The sequence below is a fragment of the Hydra vulgaris genome, chromosome 01 (assembly GCF_038396675.1).
Source record: "Hydra vulgaris chromosome 01, alternate assembly HydraT2T_AEP".
Classification (NCBI taxonomy): Eukaryota; Metazoa; Cnidaria; class Hydrozoa; order Anthoathecata; family Hydridae; genus Hydra; species Hydra vulgaris.
Genome location: NC_088920.1, coordinates 25,064,908 through 25,077,500, shown reverse-complemented (window position 1 = coordinate 25,077,500; position 12,593 = coordinate 25,064,908). Strand labels below are relative to the sequence as shown.

Sequence of the window (12,593 nt, the reverse complement as noted above, 5' to 3'; positions counted from 1 at the left end):
AAAATTAGAATTATTATGATCACCCTTTTTATATGCTTTTTAAAATGTTTTAAATTTTATTCACCTCCCCAAGGCCGAGAGGGTTACTACAGTTGAGGTGGCATAATTAAAAGTACATAATTAAAGTAGTCTAAGGATGACTTTTTGTGATTACAACCCTCTCTCAACTCTTAAACTTTAAAACATGAACCTTGACAAACAAGGCCCCTGCGCATAGAAACAAGTTGAGTGTTGTACTACCATGGTGGGAATCAAGCTTGGAACTCCTTGCTTGTGAAGCAAGCACTGTACCACTACACCACTATTGTATAATTGGTAAAAAGGACAAAATGTGACAAGTTATACTGCTTTGTGAGACCTGTTTTTCTAGGCAAATGCTAGGAAAAGTTAATCTTGACCTAAATAGCCCCTGTCTCAGGATCCTTAGTTAAGTTAATGATAGAAATTGTGTCTCAATAAAAATACTAATTTCCAGTAATTATTAACTGCATCCAGCTAATGTTTTGTTGAAGGCCTCTTCCTAGGTAAAGATTTTATAAATAAGCAGCAAATTTCTGTTGACCAGCTTTTCCCTCCATTCTTTTATCTAATAGGCTGGTTTAGGTGTAAACCTATATTACTATACTTCCTGCCTAGGATGATGAACCCTGGGTCTTCTTGATTTATGAGTTTTTGCTTGTGCCTGTTTGATAGTGGCTATGCAACTCTTTATGTTATCTTCAAATGAGTGTACAGCTCAGTTTAACATTTCCTGAACTCTATTGTAGCTTTTAGAGAGATTCTATCAATAGCTTTAAAATATCAAAATATTAACAGTGTTATATTGCACATGGATGGTGTCCTTTTTTGTCCTTTTGTTATGGATTGTTGAGGCCATATAATGAGTCTTTTTATGATTTTGATTTGATTAGCAGGGGCAAGTCCGAGCTTATTGCTTAGGTTGTCTACACTACAATAGGGTGTCACACACTACAGTTAAACATAGAAAGTCATTATTGTTATATTTTGATTTATCTTTTACAAATAGTTATAATTTTAAGTTTCTTCTGTTGAATTTTATCTCTTACAAAATTTACCAGGTCTATCTGCTCTTGTTAGAAAAATTTAGATCTCAGTGTAGATGGCTATTATCTTTTGATTTACAAAGACACTAATAGTCACATGCTTGGTCTGGGCATATAGTTAGAGTTTACCTTTTTGTTGTAAAATTAGGTTTAAAATCTCTGACTATTCTGTGACTTCTTATAGCACTTTACTTTTTAGCTTCACTTGATCACCTTGATACTTCTTGATTTGATTCACTTGAATTATTTAACTTTACCAGAAAATGAAAAAACTACAGCAAAGAAAGAAAAAAATATTAATTCCTGACACATGACACATACTTTTGGACAATTCTAAAACATGTGCTATAAATTACTCTATATTGAATAAGTTATTCAATAAAAGTAATCATGATACAGAGAGAAATTCTAAAGGAAAAATCTCAGACAATATTTTTTTATTGTTGTAGCAAGGCTTTCTCAAAGAATTCAAAATTTGAAATTTCAAATTTTTTTTGTTTGTTGAAAAAAGTTGCATTTTCATCCAAACCTGGCATTAGTTACAGCATATACTCTTACAATTACATAAGCATTACATAAGCATTTTGTTTATTTTAGGCGGATTGCTTTATTGTAAGTGAAGATCAAATGATAAGTTATTTGAATATGACAATGCAGTTTTTTGTGGCATATGCTATTAAAAAAGCATCTGTTCTTCCTTGTGCAAATGATACTTCATTTAAAGAAGAATTTGAATTAGATGAATCGATATCAAGTTGGAGCTTGTTGCATGAGAACTTTGTATGTTTTGCAACAAAGCTTGGTTGGAGTAACGTTCTAAAGTTTAAAGACAAAGTTGATCCTTCGAAAAATAGGTAGGAAAAAATAATATTATTATGGTTATTTGTGTTCTGGTTATTAACATTATTATTAACAATTATTTATTATTATTAACAAGAAAAGTAATAATAGTTATTTAAGTTATTTTAAATTATAAGTTTTTGAAGTTATTTTTGAACGGCTAATTAAAGCATTTTAATTACCCGTTTAAAAGCATTTAAATCAAAATTCATTTAATTAAACTTATATACTATCTTTCTTGGAACAACTATCATCTGACAGATTTGCAAATAACTATTTTAAATGTTTATGAATCTATGTAGCGCAAATAACTTTTTTATTTAAAAGTTTCTTTTATAAAACAATTGAACTTCACAGGGTATTCAAATCAATTTATCCCAAGTAAGGGTTATCAGTGCTCAAATAAACAACATATTATAATATATATTATAAAACAATGAAAAAAAATGCGCCAGTAATAATAGACGCGACTCTGAGGAGATGTTTATTACTTAATCGCTACACAAATTATGTTTACACATTGGCATTAATGTTTTTTTCCATTCTTAGGCCTTTCATTGTTGTATGCATACTTTTTATTTTTTAATGTATTTTTTGTTTTATTTATTTTTTGTTTGGTGATATATTTTTTGTTTATCTTATTTCATATTAGTATTTATATAACAATTTATTTTTTATTATTATTGTTAGTACTGTTTAGGTGCATTGTCTGTCTTATTTTAAATATTCCTCTATTAATCTTTATTTTTGTCTTGACAACTGTCAAAATATGCTTTGTTTGAAAAATAATTCTCCTTTATTCTAATGTACTTAATTTCTTCCCTCAGGCGTTCACTGCTCGTGTGTGACCATTCGGCGAATTTTATATATGTCAGAATTATATATATGCCAAAGTTTATAAATAATATTGGGCCTAGCCCGTAAGGGTTAGTGTTACGGTCATCGAGCACGACTATTTTCCAAATCACAATTACTGTCACCGCGGAAGAAGTTGTTTGTCTCTGGAAGACGCATGGGCTAGTTTTTCAGTCATAAATCAGTTATAAATCCATGCATAGGTGTTTAATCCATCATGGTTTTCTGGGGTATGACTGGGCTGGCTTGGTGTAGTTAAGAGATAAATCTTTTACCCTGGTTACTAACAACACAAGACTCTACTGTACGACATAGACAGCTCGGACTTACACATTACACCTATACAACCTTATGCACATATAGCCTTTTTACATCTTTTGCATGCTTTTTGTTCTTTTATATGATAAACTATCTTTGTTTGAACTCATTCTTATTTAGGTAATATTTTCTTTTAATATATAGTGTGTGGTTGGAATGTTAAATGCCAATTTGTATGTTATGTATATGTGGTTATCATGTGTGATTGTTTTTTCATTTTAGGATTCATATAAATATATATAAGAGCGTATCTTTTTGACTAGCGGCTATCGACATGTTTTGTTGATGGACGTCTTTTTGTTTTTGTTATGGTCTCAAAATTACGTTTAATTCAGACCGTAGAGAAAGCTTTACTTTTTCGGAAACTTCGATTTAGATATGGTCTCAAAGTTACCTTTAATTCGGACCGTAGCGAAGACTTTACTTCTTAAACAATATTTTTCCCGCCTCTTACATCGTTTTTATATGACGACTAATATCATTGCTTTATCACCCAAAATAATTTTTTAACCACTCATTTGGCTTAAATTTATCTGGTCTTATTTTAGTATTTAGTTGATCTTATTACAATATTCTTTGGTGTATGATTTATCCGCTGATTTTCATGTTGTTGCTGTTATCAAGGAGCTTTTGTGCTATATTATCGTACGTTCATTACTCGGCTTTATTTTAATTTTCACAGACACAATTTTCGTCTTTTATTATTATTCAGAGAATTTCTTATATCCTTCACTACATGTTTAAATCTTTACATTTTTGCAGGCGATATATATATGTTTTTTTCTACTTACTAATATACTTGATTTTTAGTTATGATTTTAAGTTGCGCGTGTTGTTTCATTTTCTTAAAACTTTAGATTGGTTAACAAAATTCAAATGAAATATCTATGACAACGTTAGAGTTTTTTGAATACTCTATTATGTTTTATTTCATTTTAAAAGGGTTTTTAATAGGATATATTGCCATTTATGTGTTTTTGGTTTATTTGTGCTGGAAGTACCTATGTGGTTTGAATGGTCTTAAGGAAAATTTATTAGCATTTTCTGTTTACACACTTTAGTTGTTTTTAGTTTTGTTTCTGGCGTTTTTATTTGAATTTTAATTTATTGTGCGTAGTTTTTTCTACTGGTATGGTAAGTGATTTATTTAACTATTTTTACTTATATTGTGCAGTAGATTAACACTTTTCATATCATCAAAAAAATATTAGTGCTTTACAAATTTGGGTTTGGTTGGGTTTTGGCTATTTGTAGTGAATCCTTTTTTACTGCAGTATGGAATAGGCGTAAGTCGCGGGGTAAAGCATAAGTGGCGATGACATTTGTCTGACGGGATAAACTAGTTATAAGTGCTGATCCTCATCGAAACGCCAGTAATAATAGACGCGACTCTGAGAAGATGTTTATTACTTAATCGCTACACAAATTATGTTTATACATTGGCATTAATGTTTTTTTCCATTCTTAGGCCTTTCATTGTTGTATGCATACTTTTTATTTTTTAATGTATTTTTTGTTTTATTTATTTTTTGTTTGGTGATATATTTTTTGTTTATCTTATTTCATATTAGTATTTATATAACAATTTATTTTTTATTATTATTGTTAGTACTGTTTAGGTGCATTGTCTGTCTTATTTTAAATATTCCTCTATTAATCTTTATTTTTGTCTTGACAACTGTCAAAATATGCTTTGTTTGAAAAATAATTCTCCTTTATTCTAATGTACTTAATTTCTTCCCTCAGGCGTTCACTGCTCGTGTGTGACCATTCAGCGAATTTTATATATGTCAGAATTATATATATGCCAAAGTTTATAAATAACAATTAAACTTCACAGGGTATTCAAATCAATTTATCCCAGTAAGGGTTATCAGTGCTCAAGTAAACAACATTTTTTCAACAATCAATGATCCTCAATTTTTTAAAAATAAAGTATAGATTTCCAGAAAGCAATTCTGACTAATCAAGTTTGATTGTCATAAATTCTGGCTGATCAAGTTTGATAGTCGCAAATTCTGGCTGATCAATTTTTAATTGTCACAAATTCTGGCTGATCAAGTTTGATTGTCACAAAAAACAATGAAAATTTTATAAAACAATGAAAAAAAATGTCAAGGTTCAAAAACATGAGAATTAAAACACAAACAAACATTCTTCACATTTTTCACATTCTTTACATTCATGTTAAGAAAAATAGAAAAGTCTTTGAAAATAGTGTTTGAAAATAGATTTTTGTTTATTTACATTTTTAATGAGATTGGAGTGTCCATATTTCTAGTTAAATGTGTACTTTTTCGGTTTTGAGGCATGTTTCTCCATCGAAAGGGTTTTTTTCCTTGCCAGAGGACTTTTATAAAATTAATGCAAAAAATGCAGTGTTACCAAGTTTAAAATATTTATTTTTAAATAAAAAATAAATTGTTGTGAACATAAAAATAAGTTGAACATAAAAACAAACAAATTGAAATAAATAAGAGTTGTATAATAGAATTAAGTTTCTTTTAAGTTTATTTCAAGTTTATTTTTCCCTGAAACACATTTTTTTGTCCTATTAATTTACCATAAAATATGGTGCCACTCGTATAGTTCAGTGTCACTCGTATAGTTCGGTGTCACTTGTATAGTTTGGTCTCACTCATATAGTTCAGTATCACTCGTATAGTTTGGTGTCACTCGTATAGTTCAGTGTTACTCATATAGTTAAAAACTAGTCAATAGAGTGACACCTAAAAAAAATGAATAAACAAGGAAAATTAAAAAAATAAATAAAATAAAGCAATAGTAAATAATGGTAATATTAATTAATAACAATAATAATAATAAAAAAAACAATTATAATATAACTAAAAAAACATTACAAATAATAACTATAAATAGTATCTAAATAATAACTAATGATAAAAGTATTGGAAAAATTATTTATAAAAATATTTATAACTACGACGATAGTTATTAAAATTAGCATAAAAATTGCAAAAATTATAATTATAATATTTGGCTGAAAAAACCTTTTAACAGTTTTTTTTCTTTTAATTTTTTGATTTAATATTCAAAAAATTAGAAATAGAAGAAACAAAACTCTTTTTTTTAATGTTTATAAAACCAAACGCTTTGAAAGAGCAACTTTTTTAAAGAAACATTTTGATTTATTACCTGATAGTATCAAAGTGAACAATGTGGTGGAGAGAAAATATTGTGGCGATTTTTTTTATTTTTGTAGGAAAATATATATTTTTAAAAGTTTACATTGAAAACTATGCTTTGCAGAGGATGAAAAAGTTATTCTACAAAACTTTCTAATGTAAATCATACTTTGCAGAGAATGATAAATTAGAAAATATAATTGGTTCCTCACTACTAAAAGTAGCAATCTGATTTGTTTAAAAATAAACTCTGCAGTGTAAACTACACATTACAGCATCTGCAGCAGTTATTTGATATAGTGACAGAGCTTAATAAAAAAGTAACAGACCGAAGATGATATTTAAGAAATTTTTACTTTTTTCTTGCATGGATTAATATTTTATAAGCTAGATTGTAATTGACTAATTTAAAAGCAATAAAAAAAAAGTAACACCTGATGACTAATAAATGAGACAAAATTTAAATCAATTTATGTATGCTATTCATAATCATACAATTGAAATAAATTAATATATTTATAGGGAATTTAATACTCTATTAAAATTATATTATAGTTTTAAAATATTAATTAAAATGGCTCCGTATAAAACAAGTTTGCAAGAAGACCTAAGAAAACACATTTGCGAATTTAGAAATTCGCATCTGGAAAAGCCAAAAATCTTCACAGTAAAACACTTTCTAGATGAATGAGCATCGAAAGTGACCATATATCATGCTCTAGAACGTGTAGACAATTTAGGTCATCAACAAAAAAAAGGAAGCAGTCCAAAGGCAAAAAAATGGACAAAAAGCACATAGACCAATTGAAAAAGGCATTTGATCATCATCACGGTGTTTCACAACGTCAAGTAGCTCGAAGATTCGATTGTGACCAATCGTATATATCTAAAATTCTAAAAAAAAGACAACACATATTAGATATTACAAGAAGAAAAAGATTCCACATCGAAGCGAAAGCCAACTAGCTTGATTCAAACCTTTATGTCTGCATATATATTGCAATTTTAGGAATTTTGATTTTGTCTTGGATGACGAATCATATTTCACATATGCAAATACAACATTGGCTGGCAATTATGGCTTCTATTCTAGCGATGTGTCATTTACAACTAGCGACGTAAAATTCAAAAGAAAGAAGAAGTACGAGGAAAAGGTGCTAGTCTCTTTGATTATATCGCCCAAAGGGACTTCAAAACCAATGTTTTTTGAAAGTGGTCAGGCAAACAAGCATACATCAGATGTCTCTGCAACCAGTTAATACCCTTCATTGATGAACATTATAAAAATGAAGAGTACTTGTTCTGGCCATATTTAGCTAGCTTGCACTATGCAAATGAAGTGGTTTCTTATCTCGATGCCAATAACATCAAATACCTGCCAAAGGTAAAAAATCCACCCAATGTACCAGAAGATCGAGCAATTGAGGACTTTTGGGGTCAGTTAAAATGCTTAGTCTACTAGGATAATTGGCAAGCAACAAGCATTTTTAACTCAAATGGCGTATCGTGAATTGTCTTAACAAAATGGATCCGGAAGTGGCAAAACATTATGCCTCAATGACTTCAGTTCGTCTAGGTCGAATTGCTTTTAATGATGTTATTGAAAATTAATAAACATTTTTTTTAAAGTATCATATAATTGTTTATAAATTTATTTTAAATTAAATTTGATAGCTATGTAACTATGGCTATAATAACAATTTTAAAGTTGTCTCATTTTTTAGTCATCAGGTGTTATTTCAATACTATAAATATTTCATGAATTATATAAATCACATGGTATCCATCGATTCAATTATATAAATCACACAGCATTTATCCATCCAGCATATAAATCACATGGCATCCAAAATAAACTTCAATAGCTTTCAACATATAGACTAGTTCAAAATGGTGACAAATAACTATTAAACTGCAACAAACCATGGAAACTGCAACGAACCATGGAAGCTGCAACAAACCATGGAAGCCATGGAAACCATGATTTTTTCATTAAAAATTACAAGTTATTTAATTTAACTACTTGAATTAATTGTTTTTAGTATTTTTTAGAATAAACTTCAAAAAAAACAAAAACAATGACAAATAGTTTAGTGAAATCATTATTAGTGAGGGTATATCATATAGAATAACTTTTATTAAAAGTTTTATTGTTTATGTCCTGCTTAAGTGTTTAAGTGCTACTCTAGTGTTTATGTTCCAGAGGCGGGGATCTAAATCCCATCAAGTGCTGGAACTGACGGGGATAAAAAATATAAGTATTGGCGTCTACCAACCGCAAAACATAAATCTGACAATTTTTTTATTTTTGTTAGAAAATATATGTTTTTAAAAGTTTACATCGAAAACTATGCTTTGCAGTGGATGAAAAAGTTATTCTACAAAACTTTCTAATGTAAATCATACTTTGCAGGGAATGATAAATTGGAAAATATAATTGGTTCCTCACTACTTAAAGTAGCAATCTGATTTGTTTAAAAATAAACTCTGCAGTGTAAACTATACATTACAGTATCTGCAGCAGTTATTTGATTGGTTGCAAATGTACTCTGTTGTATCTAACTAAAGTATTCTCAAAAGAGTATACTATTATTAAATCACAATAAGTAGAGTACAATATAAAACACTTTTTAAATTTTAATATCAAAGCATGGCTTGAAATTTCATTGAAAAGATTTGAAATTGTTTTGTTAATTCAAAACATAACAGCAGTGTTTTACCCATTTGAAACAAAATTAGTGTAACCTTTGTTTCTTCTTTTTTTTTCATATATATATATACATATATATATATATATATATATATATATATATATATATATATATATATATATATATATATATATATATATATATATATATATATATATATATATATATATTTGAATAAAATTAACAACACTTTTAAAATGTTTGATATACATAGTTCATCATCAGTAAAATTTACAAAAATCGTTAAAAAACTGTTTTTATAAGGGATACAAATTAATTACTATATTACAAAAATCTATAATAAAATCTATTACAAAGGGTTAACAAGATATTAAAATGCAATAACAAAATGCATCAGTCTCAGAACTCATTAAAAAAAACAAAAACTTAATAGTTTCAAGTAGTTAAAAAAAAATTAATTACATCAACATCATAATAGTCAAAACAGTTCAAGAATTATGTTTGACTTATTTATTCAAACAGGGCCCTTTGCCACTTTATAAGCAAGCTCTCCTTTAAAGGATTCGTTATTGTTGAATTTAGATGTACCAAATTTTTTATTTAAACAGTTGTTTATACATTTATCAATAATTTTAATTAGGTACTGATTTTTTAATAAGACCGTTTTTAGGTTATTAATATCGTTATGGTAACCAAACTGGGTATTATTAGTTTTAAAACAGTCAATGAGAGTTTTAACTAGCCCAAGTTTGTAGCTAATTAAGGTAAAGCTAAAAAAATTTGTCAATAGACCAGTATATGTCTCCTTATGATAAATATTAGTGATCAACTCCTGATTATTTTAAATGCAAACATCCAAAAATGGTAAAGTACCATTTTGTACATGAACATGTAAATTTGATATTAGGATGTTTGGAATTTAGAAATATGGTACTATTGGTTTTTGAGTAAAATGATGCAAAAATATCATCTACATATCTTTTATAAAATAAAGGTTTATTCCTGTTAAATTCATTCATATATATATATATATATATATATATATATATATATATATATATATATATATATATATATATATATATATATACACACATTATATATGTATTATATAAATATATGTATGTATATATATGTATATGTGTGTGTATATATACATATATATATATATATATTTTTTTTTGTTTACTGAAAAATTCAGGCTCTGGTTTTTTGTTGTTGTTGTTTTCGTATTAGTTAAAATGCTAAAAGCAATCTTATGACTTAGTCTTGAATTATGTTCACATTAAGACAAGTAAAACTAAGAAATGGGTTTCTCTCTCTAATCACAAAAATTGTTACTTACCCCCTCCCTCCTCTACTCTTTAACTTTTTTATTTGCACAGCGGGTGTCACTTACAACATGGCATGACACCTTTTTTTTTTGACGGGGTAAACTAATACCCTGCCTCCCCCTTTATCCTACTAAAGTGTTTAAGTGCTACTTGAATGTTTATGTGCTATATAAAAGATTATTCCTTTTTTAGACCTCTAAAGAGTCGATGGAAATCCTTGAGTAAAACCAGAGATGTACGAAATGCTTTGGGATTGTTTTATGCAGTCTTTCAGCTTCATATCTTTGCAATGCTTGAATATTGTTCTATTATACTCAAGTGTAATCAAAAAGGTATCTTTAAATATTCGTTTTTTTTGCTCATTTAAAGGTGGCTAATAAATAGACACATAAATTTCTTCGTCACAGCTTCAAGTCCAAGCTCCATTGAAACTCAATGCATTTTGGTTGATAATGTTGGATACTTGACTTCTAAAGAAGCCACAGAAAAAACTGGTGTTAGGTAAAAAAGGGTCATCATTGAATATTTATCCTGTATTTTTTTTATATTCTGTCTTTTTGTTTCTTTATGAAAGTCTTTTCAATTTTTCACAAATTCATTCCTAACAAGCCTTTTCAATTACAAATTTCTAACAAATCTATTTAATTATAAATTTTTAACAAGTCTATTTAATTATAAATTTCTAACAAATTTTTAACAACATTCAATTATGAGACACAAATCCTTGATTTGTGTCTTGTCAGAGACAAAACACATATTAAGGATTGAAGAAAAGTGATTAGAGTTGTCAGAAAAACTAGTCACAAAGTTGAGTACATGCAAAAGAAATTAAGAAATACAAAAGTTATAAGCCAGATACAGAAGTTACATCCAATACAATGCAGAAGTTAGTGCCAGCTGAGTCAGTGTTGTAAGAGCTAAACCTTTCAGTGTGATGAGCATTAAAGTCACCAATAACAACAATATTGGCAGAGGAATAAAGAGAAAGAGCTTCATTACTTTGATTAAACTCTTGACAAATAGGTGAATTGGTGTGTAAGTATATACCCAAGCCAACCATGTGGCTATTAGTGTCTTTGCAAATCAACTGATAGCAGCCATCAACACTAAGATCCAAAGAAGAAACAGCTGAATTCAAACAAGTCTCACAAAGAGCAAGGAAGTCTGGTGAATTTTGCAAGAGATATTTAACTGATGGAAAGTTACTTAAAGACCATTAGTATTTGTAAAAGATAGATTGAAACAGTTAGGTGGTGGTGATGTTTTTTTTATTTAATATTTTTTAGTTGTGCTTTAATTACTTTGCTAGACTTTACAGAGCCGGTCTCAGAACCATTAAACTGTGTTTAAGAGCTGTATCCTCATTAGGAGATAACAGGAGGAGTTGCATAGCCACTTTTAAGAAGGCGCAAGCAAAAATCTACGAGTAGAGTCAAGACCCATCATTCATCATCATAGGCAGGATTTGAACACAGGTTTATGTCTATGGCAGCCTGATAGATGTAGAAGGGATGTGGTCAACAAAATTATCATGTTCTGTTATAATTCTGTTAAATAATATAAGTTAAATAAACTTTTATTATTTATTTGTTTAAAAATCTTATTTATTGTTATGTTAAATGTTTAGAACACCTAAGAAAAAGAAAAAGTCAGATGATACAAATGTATGATTGCTAGAATTTAATTGATTTGAAAGTAAATTACTTATTTATATTGATTTAAAGAGAATATAACTGTTGTAAATTTGTTGCATTTTTAGTTGTACTTATGTTTAAATTTTGTTTACAAAAAAAAAAAAAAGTTAACAATCTTTGCTAGAAGAAATATTAAAATAAAAAGATTAAAAATAATATATAATAATTTTTTAGTTTTTAAAAATGTTTTTAGTCTTACTCTGATTATTATTCTTCAAGTGAAGATGTTCCTATTATTATTCATCCAGGTATGTTCCTATCAATATTCTATATAAATATATATACATACATACATACATGCATACATACATACATACATATAGAGATGCAAAAAAATGTGTTTTTTTGCTATCGTGTTTTTTTCACCCAAAAAAACGTGTTTTTTTTGGGTTTTTAGGTTTTTTTTTGGGTTTTTTGGAGTTTTTTTGGTTTTTACAGATCCTTTTAGTGTTTTTTTTTTACTTACTTTTAACTTTTTTTAAAATGTTTTCAACTTATCTAAAATGTTTCTATTTAGTTTTGTTTGAGTATTTTAGATTCTATATTAGATTATATTAAAATTAATTTATTAAAGCATAAACAGAGTTCACAAAAGAGTTAAATTAATGATTTTTTTATTGCTAAAATGGTTAACAAACTATTTGTTCTTTTCAAAATTTGAATTCAAAAA

At 27.9% G+C, this 12,593-nt stretch overlaps 1 protein-coding gene across 2 annotated transcripts in view; it reads left to right on the top strand.

Annotated features, from left to right (window-relative positions):
* Positions 1-12,593, top strand: part of LOC100204300 (integrator complex subunit 10) — a 46,134-nt gene that overhangs the window by 16,583 nt on the left and 16,958 nt on the right. For both annotated transcript variants that reach the window (XR_010635755.1, XM_065787751.1), the window contains exons 8-12: positions 1,662-1,918; positions 10,422-10,561; positions 10,637-10,730; positions 11,857-11,893; positions 12,117-12,171. Coding sequence is in view for 1 of the 2 variants with exons in the window: in XM_065787751.1 (XP_065643823.1) it covers positions 1,662-1,918; positions 10,422-10,561; positions 10,637-10,730; positions 11,857-11,893; positions 12,117-12,171 (583 nt within the window). In the remaining variant the exon portion in view is untranslated. The remainder of the gene's footprint in view (positions 1-1,661; positions 1,919-10,421; positions 10,562-10,636; positions 10,731-11,856; positions 11,894-12,116; positions 12,172-12,593) is intronic.